The following is a 24,086-nucleotide window of genomic DNA, read 5'->3' on the forward strand; positions in this document are numbered from 1 at the left end:
TATCCTGTAGAATTACACTGTTTGACTTTTTGATCTGCTTCAATGAGCTCATGTGTGGCAAACACTGTACATCTTGTTCTGCTCTGTTATGAATGATGATATGATGAGAAGCTTCTCATTTACAGCGCCTGATCACAGCCCTCTTGGTGAAGGCAGCGAGAAAGTGGATTACACACTGGATGATGTCCCACTTTAGGCAAATGGTGGACAGATAGATTACATGAAATGTTACATATATTGGTTTGAAAGTTAAGCATTGCATCTAGGTGGCATGTTTTAAAAGGTATTTCTTTTCATTTAAAAATAGCTTTAAACACAAAATAACATTTTATTTCTGAAAAGAAAAATGATCTTGTCAAGCAGTAACAAGCTACAAGAATGGCAGAGGAACGAGATTGTTTTTTTTTTTTTCAGAATAAAAGCACTTACACACCTTCCCAATATAAGAATTATATAAAATGCAGCACCTAAAGTTTGTTGATCAACTTTTATTATCTATGAGACTGAGTCCTACAATTATTATGTTAAAGAAGAGAACATGCTGCTTCTTATTTCACATTATTACTATTAACACCACTGCCATCGGGTCTCTATATGCACAGCATTATCCTAACTTAAACCTCTGACTGTGTCATTGTTACAATGTTATGTCATTACAATTAAACCGTTTTGTGTTATTTTAAGGTTGAAGTAAATTCTTATGTTCATATCTATTAAAAACAAATGTGTTCTTACTTAGAGTAAAATTTTTGCAGCTAAAATAGTAATTTCTTTTTAATTGTTAAACCTTGATTAGAAAATCCAGTTCAATAAAAAAGAATAAAGTAAAGTTAAATAACTGGGTTTTGATTGCTTGTAATTAACAAATATTGCTGAACTTAAAAAAAAAAGAAAATTCAGACCCATTACGCTCCTTCTGTAGTTAGAATTTTATACAAATTTTAAGAATTTGAGTTAAGTAACATTTTCTTACCCCACTGGCGGATTTATTTTCCTCAATCTTAGACATTTGATGATATTTAAGTATATTATTCTTTTTTGTACTATGGCTGTTTTTGTTTTTGTTTGAGCAACTTTTTGTGCCATATATTAAAACTCTTAATCAAGCCTTACATTTAAATTCTGCTAAAATCCTGCCTCTTTCTATCCTGGATCTAAACACAACAACAGCACTTCCATCTGTCGCTGCCTTGGTTTTATCACTTATCATACACACGTACCAGCAGATTACCACAGCTGGAAGGCCCTTGTGGCTTCATCTGATTGCCTTGGGACAAGATGCACCTCTAGTACATGAGGGTACTCAGTAATGTGTTTAGTGATGGTTTCTCCAGCAGGAAATCCTGATCTCTTTTTTCCCTGTAAACCTCTCCACCCTTGAATGGATGCTGCCAGCTGTTATCTGTTGTTACATGGCTGTTGACATAAATCTACTGATAAAAATTACTTTGTTATCTACAGCTGTAGATTTTGGATAAATATTTGAACCTGAATTTCAAACGTTAGCAACAGCTTTTCCGCCAAAGCCAAGAATTAAAACATTCATGTACCTGACACATTTATGCTTAAACTAGTGCATGCTTTAGAAACAAGGTTCCTCTCGTGGCATTGGTAGAGGAGGACGTGTCTATAAGCTGACCCTCAACTCATCCAAATCCCTGCAGAACAAAGGCCAGATCTGTCCATCAAGCTGCTAAAATAAGCATCCTGCCTCTGCTTGGTTGACCGGTTCAGCAGCCGGACTTAAACCAGGGGAGGGGAAAGAGGGAGGAGAAGAGGGGAGAGGTCATATGTCTTATCCACACCTTGAATAGTGTGGTGGACAGACGGTCAGAGGAATGCAGAGACAAATGCATCAGTTGTGGGGGAAGTTGGCTGTCTTAATGAGGATCTCCCGGAGAGTTCTCACTGTCCATCACAGCCTTTGCTCTATCTTCTCAGCTCTTTAAATGCCTGCGCTCAGACAACTCTCTCTCTCTCTTTCCCTCTCAGGATTATCTTTATCCTTGCCTTTCTTTCCTTCTGTTTGTCTTCTTAAAGATCTGCCAAATTCCGTTTGATCCCTTCTATCTGTCCTCAAAAAGCTAGAGTAAGCCATCAGTAAAATGCCTCCCCTGTAAACTATAGCAGCTCCCTGCAGGCAAAGACAGAGTAAACATATGCACATGAGAAAGGATCATGAGGATCAAATTCTGTGCAGTGAATCAATTGCTCCAACATTTATTATGCACTATTTATCTAGAGAGAATGACAAACTGTCTGTTTATCCAGACCCAAGTTGAAAAAAATAATTCACATGCATGTTTCCTCTATCACAGTGTAATTTTAAGCTTTCCTGTAAAAACTAATCTGAGAAATCCAAGTCATTAAATGAGCTGTGTTTGCCTGTTGACTCACCATAATCTTTCTTGCAGTATTTCTTCATGTTGATTTTGAGTTTGCCTTTAGACGCCTTGCAGTAGGAGTCACAGTCTGCAACAGATGGAGAAAATACATGTAGGAGTCAACAGGATGTTTCTTTGTTTACATGAAAGAAAATGTTAATGGGACATATAATTCTGTAATTTGGAATAACTTTTAACATGTCTCAATATGACTCAACTTTATACTAGATGAATGTGTATGAAATAGAAATTTACATGAAGTTTTAAGTTTTAATTAATTCAAATTTGAAACTGCTGCTTTAGCACCACTTTTGTTTATTTCTGCCATCGTGTGTTTTTTGGGACCAGAAGAGTTTAGCAAGGAAATTGTTTTAGTTATGGAAATATTTCTTTCTGGTTTTGTGTGTTGTCTAATGAGACGGGTGTGGGACAACTGCTAGAATAACAGTATCATAATAATGGTACGTATGTATGTATTGCTCACAATGGAGACGTTTTTCTCTCCAACTACATCTGAGGATTAGGGCTTCTGAATGGAGTTAACGCTAGCGGCCGTAGTTTCAAAGAAATACGAATTGATGCTGCCATCTACACACTCACTCCGTGTCACCTTGTGGGAAAAAACTCGGACTGTGCAAATCACCCAGCGTCCACTTCAACCCCCACCTTCTTCTAAATCTCACCTCAGCCCCCAACCTCCTGAAACAAACAAGCCTGGGATCACTTCAAGGCCCCAGTGAGGACCACATCAAGCCTTTTGCAGTGGGGACAGAGGGGAGAGTGTAAGGTGGGGGTTGTGAAGGGGGTCAATGCCACACAAAGGGAGGTCAGGAAGGAAAAATTAGCCATCCATGAAGTGTTAGTAAGCAGAGGCAGAAGAGCCGCTTTCGAAGGGGGGAAGTGTTCGCTCTGAATGCCGTGAACAAATAAATACCTCATCCACGCAGACAGAGGGGTGACCCAAATCACCTCTCAGCCTTCTCCTTCAAGGATGCTCATGCATTTAGGTTTATGTATCATGGTGAAGCCTAGTGATAAGTCAGTACGTCAATACAGGCGAATACTGGGCATTCTCGCGTTTGACTGTATGTTGATAATGTATGTGCACACAGAAAAAAAACACGATTTAGATTTGCTGGAAACTGTTTGGAAAATCTTGTATATCTCATCAATATCACGTGGAGCCTTGATCAAACTATGTGTATTTCATGTGCTGTTGAGGATAGGGAATATTTAGGAATTCACCCTAATGCAACATCCAACATGTACAAATACATAATGCAAGATGTAAAACATATGCAATTTCCTTAAGTCAAGATGATACAAGCGAGTTTATACATTCAAGGACACATGCAGGACACATTATTTGCCATGTGTATTGCATTTCCATTAATTTTTGTGTTTTAAATTTATAGAATCTTTCAAAAGTAAACGTCTGTTTCTGTCAAGGCCTGAAAACACGTGTACTGCATATTATAACTAACTGGCTCCTTGTAGAAACAAATCCATGAGGATATGCGTACAGTCTGCAATCGTTTTTATGATAGATTAGCATGAAGGGGAAAAAGCAACACTATATCCCACTGTCAAGTTTGCTGGCCATTGCAATCCCTGGTGTCCATAGCTGCAGTTACCCCATGCTGTGCTGTTACACTGCCAGTCACTTACAACGAAGTCCAAATTACGCCATATCACAGAAAAATCTTCTTTTCCCCCTTTCTCTGCACATTAAGTTCTTTTCCAGCATAAATTGGACCCAGAATCGTGATTTGCTTTATGCTTCAGTGCCTCAAGTTTTAACGAGAATAGTCAAATAAAAGAGGCAAAGGCAGAATGAGGAATAGGTGGATGGACAGTACTAGTGACGGGGCAGTGAAATCAGCACTGGAGCTTTCAGGCGGCCTGAATATGAACAAACTGCATTGTTGTGATGAGATCTTTGCTCCATGCCTTTACTCTCCTTTATGTTCCTTTTGAATGAGGTTGCCTGGGGAACTGGATGAGAAGAAAAAATGCCCCCGTACCCCCCCAAAAAAGAAGGAGGCGGGAGAAATGGATACTGGTGGAGAGCAAGTGGGTGGAGTACTTTACGAAATAAGAAGAGTGAAGTTTTACAGCGGGCTGGGAAGAAGAGGAGGTTCACAACCAAATCACCAAAATACCCAATGCTGGTAGCCTCACAAGTGTGTTAGCAAGGCCACAAAGCTGACGCTGGCGGTAGAAAATAGAGTAACAAACATAGGCAAAGTAAATGAAACAGGGGAGTCTATATGAACTGCACCTTATTACCATGTAAATGATGGAAGAGGGAGCTGTGGAAGGGAAGTTTTGTTTTCTCATAACCCCCCTTGATTCCATCATGATACTTCCCTTTGATAGCCTTTCGTTCCCCATTAGTGTACCCCTGAGACACAGCTCCGGGTCCCGCTGAGAACACCCCGAGATCCCCATTTAAGGCCAGGCAGTCCCCTACCATGAGTACAAATGTTCCCTTTGTGTGCATGTTACAAGCAGGGGAAGTGGGAGCAGTTCGGTAGCACTGAGCTAAAATGTGCTTTGGGTGTTCTGAGTAGATGTAGTTACTACAGCGCTTTGTTTCCCGCCTTTCAGAGCACTGAGCAGTGTGTAACTGAGAGGTGGACCTTTGCCCCTTCTATCAAAGTGCTGTACAAGCCTTTAAGCTAATCGTTTTCATTTGGAACACTTCTTACTCAAGCTGCTCCAGTTCCACAGCCAAAACTGAAATATGCACATAGATGGAAACTAGTTAAAAAGTACAAGAGTACATAGTCGAAATGACCCAAAATGAAAATAAAAACTGCAGTGCTGTGTATAACCTTGTGTATAACCAGAACTGCTTTAGTAACTGACCCATCAGTTGTGTGAAGGAAACATGCCATAACTTAAAAACTTAAAACAAAACAAAATAAAACAACAACAAAAAACAATGCAAAAAGGACCTCAATGGAAACATAGAATAAATTAAAAAAAGAAAATATTTATGACTCATTGAAATGAAATTTCAAAATTTAGAACATAGCAGCTTACTGACACAAGACTTAAACCGAAGCAATGAACAGAGAAACAAAATAAAAACACATTTGATCATTATTTTAAACGGACAGGTTTATGATCCGTCCTTCCACTAAGCTCAAATTATGTCACAATCCAAGATGAAGTTACACAAGACAAACTAAGGTAAAAGTCAAAGTCCATGGTCTGGAATACACTTTAAAGCTACTAAATGTAACTTTAGTCAAATATTTTTTAATAGAAAATATTCTTCAGAACTTATCTTCTCCTTTCCTGTGACACACAATCACTTGCCCTTTTAACCGATCAGAGGTACTAAGAAATAGACTACTCTAGACCTCAATCTGACTGAAATAATAATTTTTTACAAAATTGATGAAGTTGCTAGCATAAATAACCCAGATTTGTTCCATATGTACATCATAAGGTTTCTGTAGAAATTCAGAGCTTCAGTGTAATTAAAGTACACATCCAAGATGAGAACTACTAAATTTGAACTTAAATTGAACTATTTAATTTCTTCTGTTTAGAAATCTACTTTTTTTTAGAAACAATAACAATTGGAGTAATCTTTAAAAAAGTTAAGTCATTTTGCATTTTTGCTGTAAACTGCCAACTATTTTTAAAAATCTGTATCTGAACATGAAAGTTGTCAAATAAATGTACTGGAGTGAACTGTAGAAGAGTGGAAGTAAAGGTAACAATACAATCTAAACACTACTAGAGTACAAGTAGTAAAATTATTAAGTAAGCTACTATTTAAGTAAATTGGAACTCAAATGGACATAATCGCTAAATCCTGCTGGATTGCTTTTTACCATTTAGCTCACATTATCTGGATGAAAGATAAAATTGTTGCCAGTAAGAGTAAAAAATTGAAAAATTGTTTCTGAATGTGATAAACCTTTGCACAGTGATGTGGTACTGTATCTGTGCATTGATTTGTTGTTGAGTGTGAGGCACTGAATTGCAATTATTAACTTTTTTAAAACATCGATGAAAAATGTTGAGAATCCAGGATTCAAAATAACAAATGTCAGTAAAAATGAGTAGAAACACAGATTTTTTTATTCTGCACAGATAAAATCACGTGCACCGGGGCAGGTGAGATCTGATATGATGAGGTCTCATGAGTCAAATCCAGGTGTGAGCAGTGATGTATCAACAAGATCTAGACACACTCTGGATGTGTTTAGATAAAGGATACTCGGTGTGAACATGGCCACCGAGGCTGAGTGGTATCAGAGGTATCAGAGCAGTGAGACAAGTAGGTGTAAATGACAGTGTGGGAGGAGGGCTTTCCCCCTCAAACAGAGTGATTGGGAAACAAATTGCATTAAATAAAGCATGTAATTAGATTATGGAGCCCAGTGTGCTGCCCTGCCTTTGTTCTCCTCTGCTTTGCGCTGGGCTGCTCACACTAGAGCTGTGAGTTTGGATCCTGTCCAGCAAAAACAGAAAGAGAAAGGAAGACAGAAAGAGAAGGACCGCCCCCCAAACCACCACTACCACTGCTTCTCTCATTTTATTGTCAGAAGGTAAAAGATTTTTTTTTTTTCCAACAGGCAATTGCCTGTAAGGAGGCTGTTAGAGTTGTTGACCTGATTCCATGATTTTACTTTTGCTCTTGGGACATTGTGCAATCAGGTCCAATCAGTTGGGTGATCATCTGTTACTGTAACTGATGAGTGTATGATGAGTCAGTGGGGACTCCTATTGGTTATCATCCAAAGCACTGAGCTAGAGGAAATAATCCTGCCAAGGTTTTCATGTCACTGAAATACAGCACAGAAGTAAAAAACTAAACTCCATGCTAAAGATTTATATTTATAATGAGAATTTGATACTGTGCTGTTCTATTTTTGCCCTGCTTATTGCTAAACATTTCTTCTCTCACTCTCTCATACAGTTAAGCGGGGTAATAGGATCCCATGTTGACATGACTGTAAAATGCGGTGGAGTTGCTGAGTACCAAACACGTTGTGTGGAGTGAGACTCATGTCCAAAAGATCCAAGGAGGGATTTGCCACAGATTCCGATCACTTCCAGCCTTAAACAACACACACACACACACACACATATGACTGAACTTCGTCACCCTTATGAGCCTCATCATCGTCACTCCAATTCTCCTACTCCTCATCATCATCAGTTACTTTCACATCCTGTGTATCCTGTGTAGCCATCACAGGGTCATCAACGGTTAATCTCCTCCACATTTCGTTCCTGTGCAGACGTCTCTGTCATGACCCGTGGGAGTGGCGACCCACACCATCCGTGACCTACCAGCACAATGTGTGTTTTGTCTGAGCCACACCATCGGAGGTATTCTCCATGCATTCCTGGCATCAGTGTGGTCGAGAGGGGGAGAGCCTTGCTGCAGGAGACAAATTAATAACCACTCCATTTTCCCTCACACCCTCTATTCACCATGTCACCCCCGCTACCGCAACCAAAAAAGGCAGCTTCCCTCTTGTTTGATTGAGGCTCAATGAGGCACCTGCCTTACAGCTGTCAGCCCACCACCCTTTACTATCACGCAGTCAGCAGCACACATTTGGCCTTTTTGACATTTATTTCTACAATTTATCTCAGCATTTCTTCATGGATCACTGAATGCTTTCTTATCTCTTTATCAACTTCTTTTTTCCACGTTTTTTAAATTTCTATTTTGTGGTATTTCTATTTCCTTCGTGTTCTTCTTGTAATTCATTCTCATCATTTTCTCAAGTTAATGATTCTTTCTCCACTTCCTATATATTAACTTTAATCTAAAACTGCTTTGCTTCTAAAACAGTTTGTTTTTTGTTCTATTTCCTCAATTAATAATGTTGTATAATGTACTAATATACTGCTAATAATAATGATAATAATAATTATAAAAAATAAGTATTGCAATAATATAATTTGGTGCAGGTATTTTTGCTGGACAGAGGCGGAAAATATTGTTCAAGGCTCTGATAAAATCAACCACATCTGTTTGCAGTCACGTATTACATGATATCATAGCTGTTTGAATACCAGGCCAAGCAGAGGTGGATTTGTTCTGTGACCTTCTGACGAGGCTCAGAGGGTAATATATGCATCCTCTGGGCCCAAAGACCGGGTGGTCCAGCGGGACACTTTGCTCGTCACGGTTCTGACATGACCAATGCAGGACGTCCATCAACTCGCTCCACCCTGCAATCTGCTTTCCCTCAGTCTCTCTGGCCTGAACAGCCCTGTGCCCGTTATACATGTGAGAGGGGATTCCCAGAACTCTTAGCCATGATTAAATTATCTATAGCTTCACTGTAGCAGTCATTATACATTGCCCTTCAGATTGTGTTTACATTATTTCAATGACATGGATAAATCAAAGGATGTAGCATCCAAAACAGCTGCAGGAAACAAATCGTTTCCTGTACTTACTGCTGTCTGCAGGTAGGTTTTATCTAGGGAAAATAAAATCATAAATGCATTTTTTATCTTTTACTGTTGAAATACTGAAAAAGAAAATTAATTATTATGCCCATCCAATATGTGAATTCATTTCAGTTGATAACGGACTGTGGGTGCCCCTCTCACTCATTCAGTGATCCCTCAGTGAGGTAAAGGAAATTTCCTTCACTCCGAAAGTGGACAGATTCCTCGGAAGGGGGCCCAGAGAAACTCCAGATATCCTGGCTCAGCACCACCCACAGTGTTATGTGAAGACAAAGCGTGAAACAGAGGGAGACTAAGGAGGTGGAGGAGGGCGAAAGGAGAGAGAAAGCAAAAAGAAAAGAGGTGAAGGAGGTTTTGGGGACCAGCTATATGCTGACTATGCTATCAATCGAGGTCGTCTAGCTTTGGGGACCTCAGAGGGTCCAACAACAGCTGCAGAAGCTTCACACACACGCTCACATACCTTGAGCCCCCTGCAACTTCATGGGTGAGACAGTGTAAACATGATGTGAGCCAAATGACTCAACTTTTCATCCACAAGGCCCAAAGACAAAAAGCCGAACTTATTCGGCTTATACTACAGGTACCTCAAATCACTATGATCAGTGCAATTGTATACTGAGTAAATAAGGAAGTTCACCATTTATAATGTTGCTGCACACCAAACCAACACCCCACTGTGCCACAGTTAGACTGATTAATTGTGAAAGTGTGAGAGATTAAAGAAGGCACATCCCAGAGCAGCTGCTAATAGATTTAATATTCATGAACGCCTAATAAGGAGGGGGAAGGCGAGAGGGTTCCAATTTATGCTGCAGTCTGTTTTTTCATATATTTTTGGAAATATTGTGGTGAGTTATTTATATATACAGTGTGTCTACAACATCACGTGTCCCTCACGGATCTGCTGATGTTTTTCAGAGTATACTGTAGATACATAAACTGTACTCACCTGATGGCTCCTCGGGGCTGCTGGGTGGCGTTGTAGGAGGCGCAATTGGAATCTCTACTCTCGGAGAAAACAGAAAACAAAGAAAGATTTCAGTTTTGTTCTAATAGGCATCTATGCTCTTCATGTGTATGTTTATGTGTGCGCACATGCTGGTTTGGTATGTGAATGTTCATATTTAACATCGAACTGTTTAGGTCAAACAATTAAAACATATATAAAACATCAGTGCAATAGCCATGAGCTGCTTGACTGATTCTCCTTTGAACACACAAGCTTTTTTAACTGTATGGTTCTGCAAACCTACTAAATGCCTTAGTAACAGGTATTGGCTGAGTATTGGCTTTTACTCACACCAAGATATATCTAATTAAATCGTGCCCCAAAACCCAGAATGTATTGAAGAGACTGACTATGTACACTAATCCCAACGTTACTGGTTTCATTCTGTACAGAGAACCTCCTCAAATACCTTAAATATGTTACCTTACTAAAATACCTCAATTACCTTTATCCACAACTTTATTTATAACTATATCTGACCAGCAACAAGGTCCAAGGGGATGAAAAAGCAGACTAGGGCAGTAATTTTTTCTGCTGTGCAAGGCTTTCATTGTGTCAGTAAAATTAAGAAGAAAAACCTAGATGAAAAAAAAGCAACACTGTTGGTCTATGAATATTTTTACTTTGACTCATAGTAAGTGTTGTTAAATTTCCTCGGTGTGTAATTTTTTTTTTCTCTGTATTATCCTTCTCCCTTGCACCCCGCTGCTCTGGCAAACTACACTAGAGGGTGTCCAAAGACTTGATCCTCTCAGTCCCCCTTCATACTCTCTGTTGTATTCACAAGTGGGTAGGAAGTTGCCACTTAGAGAAACCACACATGAAGAATGGTCCCCTTATCACCAAAGGGGCAGGATGGCAACAGAAGATAAAGATAAAACACACAGAATGCCTTTTTGTGACTGTGGCCATAAGGATATAAAAGGGGCTCCTCTGAAACTAGATACTATAGCAGTGGGGGGTGGGTGTGGGGAATTTATCAAAGACACATGCAAAGAAAGGTGGAAGAAGAGGTGTACAACAGTAGTGGTTTCAATTGTGCAAAAGGGAAAGGTTTGTGTATGAGGGAAGAAAGAGACGATCAAGTCTTTTGATCAGGTAAAATGAGATTTTCTCTTCTGGGACTGAGGAAACCGGCTTCTTTCCTAATCAATGTACACAATATTTATGTCTTTTGTGCTACATAAATCAGAATCAGTGGAATGATGTTTACGTCTGTTGTTGACTTGTGGACATAACAAGGCCTCCTCCCCTGATAAATTGCTCTATATAATGACAAGAAAAACAATCACTGTCAAAACAATGGCGCCTAAAGCCCAGAGGTCCCGTCTTTCATGCTGTTGATGATTAGCAATCTGCCATCAATATTCAGCCACCTTAAATAATCTCTGATAGTGATCATCTGAGAGGGATCAGAGGGATCCCTACATGTTTGGCACCTCAGCTCTGACTTGACATTTTCAGGAATTAAAAGCTATCAGATAAGTTGACTTAATCTATCCCTTTTTTGGACCCCTTCCATACTTATCCATAGGGAGATGTATGTATTCCTCATAAAAATGTAATTCCTTATTAGCATCCTAGTACAATGACAAAAGCCCCAATTACAGTTTATTGTCTGAAACCAAAAAGCCAATTCATTTCCATAAATCATTGCTATAAATTAGGGGGCTTTAAACCTTCAAGTGCGAGGTCACAGTTTCCCTCAGAGATGAGATACTGAGACCAACACTGATTTTAAACCCAAATTTTCTTCATGTGACGATGCCGTTGTTAACAGCTCTGGACCTGTAGTCAGATTTATGGAGACCGACATGCCGGGAGGGCTGTGCTGCCATAACCTTGAGGTTTCCCTTAATGGTGTGTTTATTTAAGCTAAGAGATTTACTGGTCAGAAAACCAATGGTTGGCCACTAAACACTTGTCTGAAGACAAGGATGAGAGGATTTAGTGTAGGAGCACTTACAGTTACAGTGTGTGTTTGGGTGTGTCCTGTTCTTCATTATGTGTTGGTTTTATTGGGTTTGATGCTGAATATACTCATAAGTATGTGTGTCATCACAGATTATGCCCTCAAATGTGTGCAGTGGCCTGACTGTCCGACAGTGTGTGGTAAAGACTGGTTCCACGTACTTATGCAGGGGGCAATGGGCGAGCGGCTCTGCTGGTAGCCTTTAGCACAGCGGTTGCACGTGATACCAGTCACGCCGTCTTTACAGGGACATTGTCCTGTGGTTTGGTTACAGGTTTTGCCAGCAGCACCCACGGGATGGCAATCACATGCTGTGAGGAAACAGAGGAAGAAAGTGAGGCAAAGTGAGTGGTCTCTCTCACACACACACACACACACACACACACACACACACACACACATGCTCACACACAGACACACACACACGTGGGGAGATACAAACAAATACTACCTATAGAGAGTGCAGAGAGCAGCATTGACAGCAGTGATGGCAACAATAATAGGGTGGGTGAGAGACAGGCAGGGGCGTGCACAGAGAGACAGGCCAACACAACACTTATTCGCAAGAGAGTGTAGTGTCATGACGGAAAGGGCAACACATCCCCTTGTCTGTAGACATTTTCTTGGCATTTTAGCTGCTAATTAGCAAATCAATATGTAGGTCGTTACATCGATCATAATTAAAAGCTTCAAATGCACAGTACCATCTTGAATCCTGGGTTTGTGTGTGTCCCAGCAAGTGACTGTAGCGCTGCAGCTGTACAAGTGAGGTAAAGAGACAGGGCTGTGCATGTTTACCAAATGATAAAATAATGGAGGATAATCCTAATTGCCTGTTTCTGATGAATGCCGGGCTTTGAATGTGAGCCCAAAATGTTTGTCACATTTCCTCCCTCAACTGGGGGGGTCTATTAAACACATATGCTACAGGAATGTAATCATTTTGCCAATTGCTCAACCCAATCCAAGCACTTAATGCATTTCACAGCCAGACTCCTGTCATGTTTAAAATCGTTGTGGAATTGTGAGTTGTCTGAGAGTTGTTTCTTTTTATCTGTTTCTGGATATAAATAGCAGCGATTCTGGCAGAGAGAGGTGATTAAATGAACAGTCTTCCTCACAGTCCATACAGCACAGTTTGATAGTGTAATCCACAGCAGAGTCACCATTTTTACTATTTTACTCCAAAAAAAAAAAACGCTGTTTGTAATCAAACTCTCACCACTAGATTCCTCAGCCCAAAAGTATAGCATTTTCTGTTGGGGGCAAGTTAGTGGTTTGGTCTGTTTTGTTTTTAACCACACAGACTCTTCAGCACACAGTAAAAAAAAAATAAAAATGCTTCAAAGCAATGTGCTCATTTACACCAACTGTGTTGAAAATGTGTCAAGTCGAAACTCAGTTCATTCATTCATTCATTTAAGGGATTAAATATTATAATAAGACTACGCAGGTTTTATATGATTATTGTTTCTGGGTGAAGTTCACTTATCTTCATCAGTTATTTTGCATGTGTACTTGTTCTGTTCCTTTAATTTTGCCTGGAGCACTGATACAGTTGTTATTCAATCAGCCTGTTTGAGAGACAAGCTCTCTACAGGATCCATACTATGGCAGGCCCTGGGGAAAAGACTTCTGTAAGTCTGTAATGTAATATGGTATCTGTCCTCCTTAAAACTGGCCACAGCCTTTTTACCGTATTTGTTATTTTGTGAGACGGAAGCACAAACGGACAACTGTCCTCTGGCTGAAGTCCATCATTCTGTAGGAGGCAGTGCATTTCAGCAGGCCGCCTCTCACCTTACTATCACACTCTCTTTAGCTTTTATCTCTATTGCTTGTTTCCTGTGATTCAGCTTCTGTTGCTACTCTAATCTCTCCTCACTCTGTGTGTGTCTGTGTGTATGTGTGTGTAGGTGTGTGTGCTTGTGTTGTTCACTGGCCTTATCAGGAAGCCTGAAAGTGGGTTTGTGTATCTATTAGTGCCTTTATCAGACCAATCTGTCTTTGCTTTCATTGCCGCTAAGTTGTGTCTAGGTTAGTGGGAGGACTGGCACACACACACACGCACACACAGTCTCAGGAAGCCCAGTAAACAGCATGAAGGTTGGTCTACCACGTCCTCAGGCCTGTAAATTTAGGAGTATGTCAGGGAAGAAGGAGGCACGGGAGGGCAAAGTGCATTTTGTGGTGGGAGCTTCAGAAAGCTCAGGTTATATTTTTAAGAGCATCTGTTCGACCACAGTTTGAAGCCCTAAGCCTGCCAGTAAATCAAGGTGCACAGCACATGGTCTGCAGGTGGGAACCACTCAGCCTCCTTCTCCTCCTCTGCCGTTGGTCCTCCTCATTGACTTGAAGGATGACTGATTAGCTGACTGTCCATCTAGATGACAAACTGATTGACCCTCTGGCTGGATGACTCACCTACTGGCTCAAGTATTGGTTTACTGGGGGTGTGAGTGAGAGTTTCTGTTTTAAGTGTCTGTCCACTTAATGGTTAAGTGCCTGTGTGCTTAGTTTCATGGCTACTCCAGATGGCCCAGGGAGATATGGGGACAATAGAGCAAGAGGCAACAGGAGGCAACAGGTCCAGCGAGGAAAACTGACAGAAGTTTATGATAAGAAGTGTAGATGTGTAAATAAGATGGATTTCCTTGCAACATAGATCTGGATCTAAGGGATTAGCCCAGTATAAATGTCAGGAGTCCTAAAACTAAGAAGCTTTTGGTGCTGAGAAAAAGATTCCTGGTTAATGGAGAGACTGGGAGGCTTTTTCAAAGGCAGGCAGCCGAATCTGTGTCTGAGATCGCACAATGTGAGAATTTTGAACTCTGCCAATGGTTTACCATAAAGCTGGTGTTTGAAGTCTGAACTCTGCTCCCCCCATTTGGTTTGTGCACTCTGTGCCAATAAGAATAATTTGTTGGGCCTGGAGTAAAGCCAAGCTAACCAAGTCTGTGTTCTATTATAATTAGGTGTCTGCTCCTCCACTTGGACAGCAGAAAGAGACAGCGATTTAGGGTTGTTGCACTATACATTAACAGCTTTCTAAATGGCGTGTTTATCTAACAGTGGGTGTGTCTCGCATTTTGTGTTGTAAAGTTTTATGGATGAGAATAACAGGGTGCAGTGGCCTAAACAGTCATGCTTTTGGCCAGCAAGAGCAGCAAAAATGTTGGACATGAGCAGCTAAAATGTTGGACTTGAGCTTCTATTTGTGAAGGATGTTTGATGCACAACACTGCACATGTATATTGTTGTAATTGAAAACACACTGATATCAGCGCACCCAGTGGAAACCCAACGCTAAAAATGAAGTCATGAAAAACAATATTTTTCAAATCCCAAGCATTTAACATGTGGTTGATAAAAACCCTGACTGTGTCAATAGAAGACATATGGTGAGGAGAGGAAAGGAGGTTTTTTAGCATGTTATTTTGAGGGAAACAGACCATCCCTCAATCAAAGCCTGATTCTCCTCTGTATGCAAAGTATGTTCCTCATCATCCCGCTGACAGATGAAATTATATGATGGTTGATGCTCGTATTCAAATGTGAAAGCCTGAATTCTATCTATCAGTCACAGAACCAAGTGCACAAGGTGACATGCTGGGATCACAAGCCGCTGATTAAATTCTACACAGAGCTGTCACTGTGGAGTGACGTCTGTAATCTCAAATATATGTCGGAGGTGTTTGAAGGCCACCCACAGTGCTGCATCTCACTGTCTTTTTGAAACTCATCTCTTTTCTATGTCACATATGCCCACTGCATTTTGCTCAATGGTTTCAAACAGTTAAAGTTAAAAACAAACGCTATTTGAGACCAATTCAAACCGTTGGAGTTTTAAATTTTGGCGTTTAAAAGTAGCAACCGGCAGGATCCGATCTGCAGTGAATCAGCTACTGCAGTCCTGTACTCGTAACGGCCTCCTATGGAAATGAGCTGCTTTCGGAGAGGATTTAATTACCCATATGAAAGCAAACTCTTGTGCTCCTCGACCTGCCTGTGCTCCTGCGCTGCTCCTTCTCTTCCAACAGCCACGCAGCAAAAGGATCTCTCTTTGAGCTCAATAAATAACCAAACCTCTTAATTGCTGTCACTTCGGTGCAGCGCTCGTGCTGCTTGAGGAGCGGACAGAAATTTGTTCTGCGGTTTGAGTTTCATTGAATTATCTTGAGTTATGATGTGGTGAACCTGGGACAATTTGGCAGGGCAAGACTTTGACAGCATGTAAAGGTGTTTGACGCAGGGAAAAAGGAAAAAAGTTATGTGTTGTAACTTTAATTTCATCAACAGAGAGAAAGAGAGCATGTAATACAGTGACACGCATAAAGTCTTCAGCTGTAACTTTCCAAATATAGTTTACAAAAAATGTTTTAATTGGCAAAAGAAACAGTTCATGCTTCATATCATTTGTCAGCTTGGGGTAATTACCACGGATCCTTTATTGTAAGTCTGTTTTGATGTAACTAAACACCTCAGAGAAACTTGGACAGTGTTTGCTTAGAGTTACACAGGGCTGGGAGAGGTGGGTAGTGCATAAACTCTGGCAAATATCATGGATTAAATTAAACAAAACCGTTTGGGTTAGCTGACAATTTTATAAATGATGATCAAATGTGTTTATACTTCGGTTTGGTGACAGGCAGCAGAGAATGTGACTGTGATGATTTAGTATTTACTAATTTGGAGACTCTGATGTAATGAATATATGACATGACTGCACTCCTGCTGTGAGCCTATGGGATTGTGATTATCATATAACAATAATATTATTGTAGATCGTGTTATGTGATTGTTGTAATCATTTAAGCTGCAACTAATTACTATTCTCATTTTTGATTAATCCCTTGATTTTCTTTTTTTTGGGGGGGGGTCGATTTGGTCATCAATCATTATGGACAAATGACCATTGCATTCATATTGCTTGCTGTAAAACACATCTTCACATTGTAGAAGCTGGCATTTTTAGTAAAAATGTCATTAATTCATTCATTTGTTATTTGATTTCAATATTATATATATATATATATATATATATATATATATATATATATATATATATATATATATATATATATATATATATATATATATATATATAGCTCTTTGAGAATTATTTATTACATGCACCATAACATATAACTATAACACTAAATTCAATTATTAAAAATGAACAAATGTTACAATATAGGTGAGGCTGAATGCAGCAGGCAGAGTCAGAAAGAAAACCAGCCTGTTCAGAGCAAGAATTCATGCATAGAGGACAGATGAAGATGAAGGAGGACGGGTTCCTGTCAGGCTCCAAACCAGTAGCGCGAGTTATCAAAAAGCTTTGCCCAGGCATAAAATATAGAGCCGGCCCCACATATCCAGATGCACATAGACCGTACATAATTAGTTTACGTCAGATGCCAAAAGTCCATATCAGGTGCATTTGTTTCACAGCTTTTGGTTTTCTGTTTTAACTGTAACTTCATGACTCATTTATCCAAAGTTTCCTAACATAAAATTAGTCCCAATCGTTGTATGATTACATATTTCCACACCAGTGGCAACAGGTGACTGACTGTCTGACTGCAGAGAGAATGTTTCTGGTTAAAAAGCATTTTATCATCACGTGGACTGAGGTTTTCAGTCAGGTTTTTTGCTTTGATTTGGTTGATCTCCATCAGAACATGAACAATACAACAAAACCGCTGACGTATTTGTTTTTTCTTGGCCAACAAAAAGTGTGCTTTCTTCCAAAGTCTTTACAGTGGCTAACACATTGGTTTAAGCAATACAAATTTTAAAAAAATAGTTTGTTATCATCAGGAGAAGGCTTGAATAATTTGTTTTCTGATTAAAGGTTAAGGCCTCCCACTAAAATATGTAAATCATCAGAGAAAATTGCAGTACAGAAACAAATAATACAGTCAATTACTACTTCTACCATGATTCTAACAATATTCACATGAATGAGCTGAAACCACAGAATTGTGATACAGATTTAATTAACAATAGCATTAATCCTCTGCATTAATATTTTGCTAACTGTTTGCAGGTTTGTATAAGTACATATATCTTTTAATTCTGTGGAAAAATGCCCATCAGGATCTTGAGGCCTCTAATGTTTTCATTCTAACAAACACACCTCCATGAGTGTGAGTTATGGGATGCTGAAAGAATCACGTCTTGGACACATGAGTAGGAATGTAGGTACAACATAAAAGAGGTGGAACCTCCACAATTAGCTTGCCTGCTAGACACAGCAGAGGATAGGGGTTAATGATACACAATGTCCCGGCTTGATGAATGTTTGTTTGCATTCCTGCTCGACAGGAGAATAGGCCCAAAGCCACGGAAGGTGTTAGTGTCAGTTAAGGATCAAGGGGCAGATACATGGATGCATTTGTCAAAGAACTTTGTTTTGAACGTTTCCTCATGCAGTGAATGAAATGAGCTTAATATGGCAGGAATTTATGAGAAATGGTACAAAATGCAACACGTGTGACATCTTTCTGCAGTAGTTTGACGAACGTTTTTACTACAGCAGCAGTAAGCATGTTACCTGCTGCCAAGGCAAATGGGGCAAATTTTATTCTAACACATTATTTTTGTGTCTCAACTAACATTGAATTCTTTTGCAGATGTTTCACTCGTCAGTGATGTCTTCTTTCATACTGACTGACTGATCAGTTTATTTATGAACTCCTTAAGAAAACTAAGGCTTAAACTGTCTGCAGGCAGCTAATATTTCCTCACGAACTGCCTTTGGACATGAGCGCTCTGAACCCCTCAAACAGGTATCTGTGTATTTCTGTGTACGTATGTGCAAGCTGCACAGGGTGACTCAGAGGTGTCTATGGGCTTGTTTGCACAAGGATCTTTCCCTGCAGCTATAGAAGAGGTGAGAAAACATACCCTCTCTCTTTTTAACCACCCCCCTCCTCTTCCCGCTCTCTTTCTTTGACCCTTATTAGTTATGGTGAGGGCTGAAGGCAGGCGATTCATCCCAGCACTGAGTAGTCAGCACACCTGTGTGGGGGTGTTTTCCTCTTGTCTGCCTCGTCTCTTCCGCTTCTTCTCCATCGTACCTCCCTCCCATCCTTCACTCCCTTCCCAGCCCTCTGAACCTGCCTTCTTCTTTGTCCCCCTCTTTTCTCTGCAGCCTTTGCACCTCAAGTCTCTTGCCACATTCTCGCTCGTCTTTGACCTGCACTGGGGATCACTTCACACCTCAGCTAGTGTTTGTTTTGCTTGTCCTGTCATTCCCTCACCCCCTCTCAAATAAAGCCAAATAACTCTCTGTTGATGAGGGAACACCCAGTCAAACTTGCCCAAACCACCATGACCTCCACAATCCCAACAGACCCCCAACTCATCTCTGCTGACAGATGGAGATGAAGGCAAAGGAACAGGCTGGGGAATGTAAAGATAGCTGCTTCCACCGAATTCCTGTATTTCACTTCAAACTGTTTCATTTCAGATATTTATAATCTCAGCAATGGCAGGAAGTATTGCTACACACTGGGCTGTATGTCTTCCCATATTTGGAAATCGGTATTTTTAAGTGTTCGGGAAAAACATACAATGTCACATTCACATACAATAAAAGTCTCTTTAAATAGCAACAGAGATATAAATTACTTCAATTTGGCTTACTACATATTTGAAAACATTTCCACCGAAGGACCAATTCTTTTCACTTCTACCATTTGTTCAATTTTTAAAACTTGGAAAAAGAGATGGAAAAGAGCAGTGTACCTTTGCAGGCTTTCCTGTGTGTAATGGGTTTGGACAGGTCCCTGTAGTAGCCTTCCTTGCAGTAGTGGCAGTGGCGACCTGCTGTATTGTGGCGACAGTTGAGGCAGACACCTCCGCTCTTCCTCCCTGACAACTTGTAGAGCTCCATGTTAAAGCGACACCTCCGGGCGTGAAGGTTACAGTTACAGGCTGAGGAAGAAGGAAAACAGGATACAAAAATATTTAGTTTTCGTGAATCAATTATCGCAAAAAAACTATATTTCCTCCAGTTATTCAATTTTCAGTTCAATATTCTACATTTTAGTCCACTCAATTTTTTCAATACCTTTAGTTGTTGGTTACTTTGTAAACTTAGATTAATTATACATAACATCCCACAAATGATAATGAAATATTTTTATACTGATGTATTTTGTTGGGTTAAGATTAAAAAAATACTCTATTTGTTAAAATAATATAAAATAACCAGGACTTAGACTTTGTTTCTAACTCAAATACTATGCTACTCCTCACTCCTCTTGTCTTCTCCTCGAGATCCTTCCCTATTCTCCAGAGTCCTTACTGTACTAAAGTAAAAGTCAAGGTCTGGTATTACCATTCCTCACTTCACCACAAATCCCTCAGAGCATGTGTGAGACCCCTCACTGCTGCTTGTTTACTGATAAGTACAGTTTCCACTGCTGAGTTTAATTAGGCGGCTGATGTTTATTCATGACTCTCTGGCAGCACACAGAGGCAGACATATCCAGCTTCATTAAGACCAGCCGTCCGAGACACTGGTCCTCTACCACCACCACAGAGACGTTCATGCATTATTAACTGCAACACTTTTGATACACTACATGGCTTCGTGTGTGCGTGTGCATGGAAGTGGGGGTTATCTGGGTCCAAATGTGGTCCCCTGGTTGGTTGATCTGTCCATGTTTTTCTGCACCACCAGCTCGTTTCATCATCTGTCCATCATGTCAGTGCGAGTCAGAGTGAAGCTCACACTTCTCTCAGCTATGTGTATGTGTGTGCGTATGTATTTGAGAATGCATTTGTGTGTTTAGTGTGTTCGTTTCTTGGTGTGTGCTTTCTGGATGTGTGTCCCTTTTTGGGACCCCCGAGACTCCGTCGCTTCACTCCAAGGACCTAATTACAATATCTTTTCTAGAATATACACAAACACACACGCACACAATCAGCAGCAGCTCTGTGCCTTATCGGCAGGGACTTGGCTTTCTGTCTTTTCTGCAGGACAGTGAGGGTTTAATTAGTGATATGTGTCTCCCTGCTTGTTCTCCCTGCCCTGCTTTTTTTCCACACTTTTAATGCCATGACACCACAATACTTATTTGCAAATGTTTGTGATATTTCTATATGATAGTTGTATGATACAAATAAAACATGGTTTATAATGAATAAATGCAGGTTTAAACAATTAGACCTACTTTCTACCTAGTGTGACACAGATGTGACATTTTCATTGTTGCGTTGAGCTGGATTTACACCTTAGTGGGACTCACATTGTTAGCCTTTCAGACAACAGAGCAGATCCTTTGCTTCCCTGCAAAACCCCTGATCACCACTGATAGAGATATTTTATGACTAAAAATGACATTCCTTTATCCCCAGAGATCACAAGATAGCACAGTTGCTTCAACTCTTTTCAGAAAGCTCTCAACTGATCAGTGTCACTAAGCCCACTTGTCAATCCATCTCTGTGATTGCAGCTCTGGGCTATACGGCTGGTGAAAGCTATCTGCAAACACCTCTGCAGGTAAGCCGGTGGAGGATCAGTAGACGGCCTGCAGACATGTCTCTGTTGCTCTACAAAGAATGCTTAACACCCTCCAAATGAAGGGGAATTCTGGCAATGGCATGGGCCTGATGAGAATAGTGCTGTTGAAGGTATCATGCATCACAGGACATTATCTCAGATAATGGGGATGAAGGACTAACACTTAATCTAAACACAGTGTCACTGGGCACGATGTTCACAATGTTCAAACTAGTTCACCCCTTTTTCTGTCTGCGCTGAAGGAAAAACAATGAATGAGCACAAGCTGTTTCAAATATGACACCACTACAGCCTCATGTGTTTTCATTAAAAATACAAAAGATCTGTAAGCTGATACGTGATTACTGTGGTATGAGCTTATCAGGTTTCCTGCTGTGTTATTAAAAAAAGGTGCTTTTCATTCAGACATCACATAGATATCTGTACATCTGGACTTACATGTTTCCTTGCTTCAGCCACTATTGAGCAAATTGAATTGTGTTTGCTGATAACATCATGCTGTCTGTCATGTTGCAATACCACACTGGAATCTGTTTCCTCAAGGCTTCTACAGATCAATTCGACTGTGGAAGCACCATCGCTATCGCAGCTAAATGCAGTTATAGAATTGACACTTGAATTGAAAGTACAAAAAGACATTAAACACATCTGTCAATGCTGTTTAGAAAAGGCAATAACTGATTAAAAAATAGAGTTTTGCTTTAACAAATTGATCACTTCCAAAAGGCCAGGGAACCAAAAAACCTTTCAATAAGGCTTTTTGTCTGAGCACACAAAATACCCCACAACCACTCCTCACACTGCTCTTTTCTGCTTGTGGAGTCAAACAATCGGCTCACACACCTTCACAGATGACAAAGCATTCACATCTAAACCCACACACACATGCACATGCCAACTGCACCTGGTACTTTTTATGAACAAGTTAGCTCCAAGCTTCCTGTGGTTCAGGATTTAATCTTTGTGTTAAAAAGAGAAGGAAGATTAAAAATTATGTAAAAGAGAAAAAAACAAAATAGAAAAGCGAAGACCTCATAAAACCAAGAACAATTTTTTTTGACTGTATGTTCAATTTTGGAAACATTGCATAGTCAGCATTGATCTGAATAATTACATTTTTTATCATTACAATTAACAAAGACTAAAATTCCCTCATATAGGACCCTAAAATGTTTGGCCTGTTTTCAATCAAGTTAACTGCTTTGGGCTGGATTAGTGAGTTGGTGGCCAGCTGTAACTGCCCCCAGGTGAGCAGTAAAAAGAAGTGTGAAGTGATGCCTTCAACAAGTGTAATTGAATTAGGTGGATAAAGCTAAGCTTATGCGTTTCAATACCTCCTGTAATGTGGACCACAACAATCAGACATGACAAAAAACTGCATCTGAGTCGCACCACGCACAAGATTTTAATCTCTATCTGTAGAATTTAACAGGAAACTAATTTGTTTATTGAGAGTTTCTGTTTCCTGCACATCCTGGGTCTCAGCGCAGCATCTGAGTGTGTTTTAGAAAGTTAATGAATTCAGTTGTTTGAGTGTTTCCCAGCTATCAACTGACCTCAGTCTTGTTGCAGCACAGAGCCAGCCTCCCCCTCACCTAATTAGAGAAGAATTAGAGGAAAATTCAACCAACAGAACTTGAGGTTGACGTTAAGCTCATCGTACTGACGATAAGCCTGCTAATTGAGCGATGTCGGTCACAGCCTCGATTTGTTCTAAAGAAACACTCAAGCAACTGATCTCTGCCACTTTCACTCCAAATCCACATGCTGGATTTGGAGTTGCTGCCTGGCTCCTTTCTTCACCAGTTATAGAGAGAAAAGAAATGAAAAAGAGCTGTAGAGAGGGAAGGGTCACTGTATTTTGTCCAACATCAGACCATATCATTAATGGCTGTTTTTACTGTCATCAATAAAGTTATCAAACAGAAACATCCTGTCTTTTTGTGAGGTCTGTAGAGCTTACACTCTCTGACAAACATTTTTCCACAGCTCTCGCCAGATGTCGGCCTCTCTGCTGCCATCACCTCTGCCGCTCACCCAATCAGGACAGAAACTAAAACCCCAAATCAGTAGTAGTGCTGCTATTCTTCCCCCTGCCTTCAAGCAAACACCAAGAGGAGTCTGTGCATGCACACTTTACTTTTAATCCTATGGACTCCCCTAGAAATGGTCAATTTAACCTTTACCTGCCTTCAATGTGTTTGGGTGTAGAAAAAAGTTAAAGAAAGAGAAAGAAAGTTGTAAATATTCAACTTATTTCTGCAAATGTTTTCATAAACTGCACCCCAACAACAAATCTGGAACAACTTAATACACCACCTATACTGCATGGTGCATTAAATTAGATCAAGGCCATCTGTAAAGCATCCCCTTGGCTTCTCCATCACACAAACAAAATCACAAGCACCGTAGTTGGGTGTGCTGCCCTCTGCACTGCTAACCAGCAAGCGCCCTGCTGTCTGCTCCCTTTCACTCTGTCTCTGTGGGTGGGGGGGGACATGACACACATGCTTGGAAAGTTGGGGAGGTTTGCTTCTTGTCATGGATAAACAAAGAATGATATGTGAGTGTAACAAAAAATCCCACATGGATCCATGTCTGAGATCTAGTGTGCGAATGTTTGACATGTCATTGTGTGAGAGACAAGCACAAATTGTAAATGTCATAAAGCCAGTGCAAAGAAATCAGTGTTTGGTAGTAATATTTATATTTTATGTTAAAATT

General features: G+C 40.2%; 1 protein-coding gene across 2 annotated transcripts in view; it reads right to left on the bottom strand.

The window, feature by feature from the left end:
* Positions 1-24,086, bottom strand: part of ntn1a (netrin 1a) — a 53,679-nt gene that overhangs the window by 6,288 nt on the left and 23,305 nt on the right. The window contains exons 3-6 of one of the 2 annotated variants that reach the window (XM_067497455.1): positions 19,580-19,768; positions 11,989-12,138; positions 9,796-9,849; positions 2,398-2,472 (exon numbers count right to left, since the gene is read on the bottom strand). In XM_067497455.1, the coding sequence (XP_067353556.1) occupies positions 2,398-2,472; positions 9,796-9,849; positions 11,989-12,138; positions 19,580-19,768 (468 nt within the window). The remainder of the gene's footprint in view (positions 1-2,397; positions 2,473-9,795; positions 9,850-11,988; positions 12,139-19,579; positions 19,769-24,086) is intronic. The other variant, XM_067497456.1, reaches the window with a different exon arrangement.

The sequence above is a fragment of the Channa argus genome, chromosome 3 (assembly GCF_033026475.1).
Source record: "Channa argus isolate prfri chromosome 3, Channa argus male v1.0, whole genome shotgun sequence".
Taxonomy (NCBI): domain Eukaryota; kingdom Metazoa; phylum Chordata; class Actinopteri; order Anabantiformes; family Channidae; genus Channa; species Channa argus.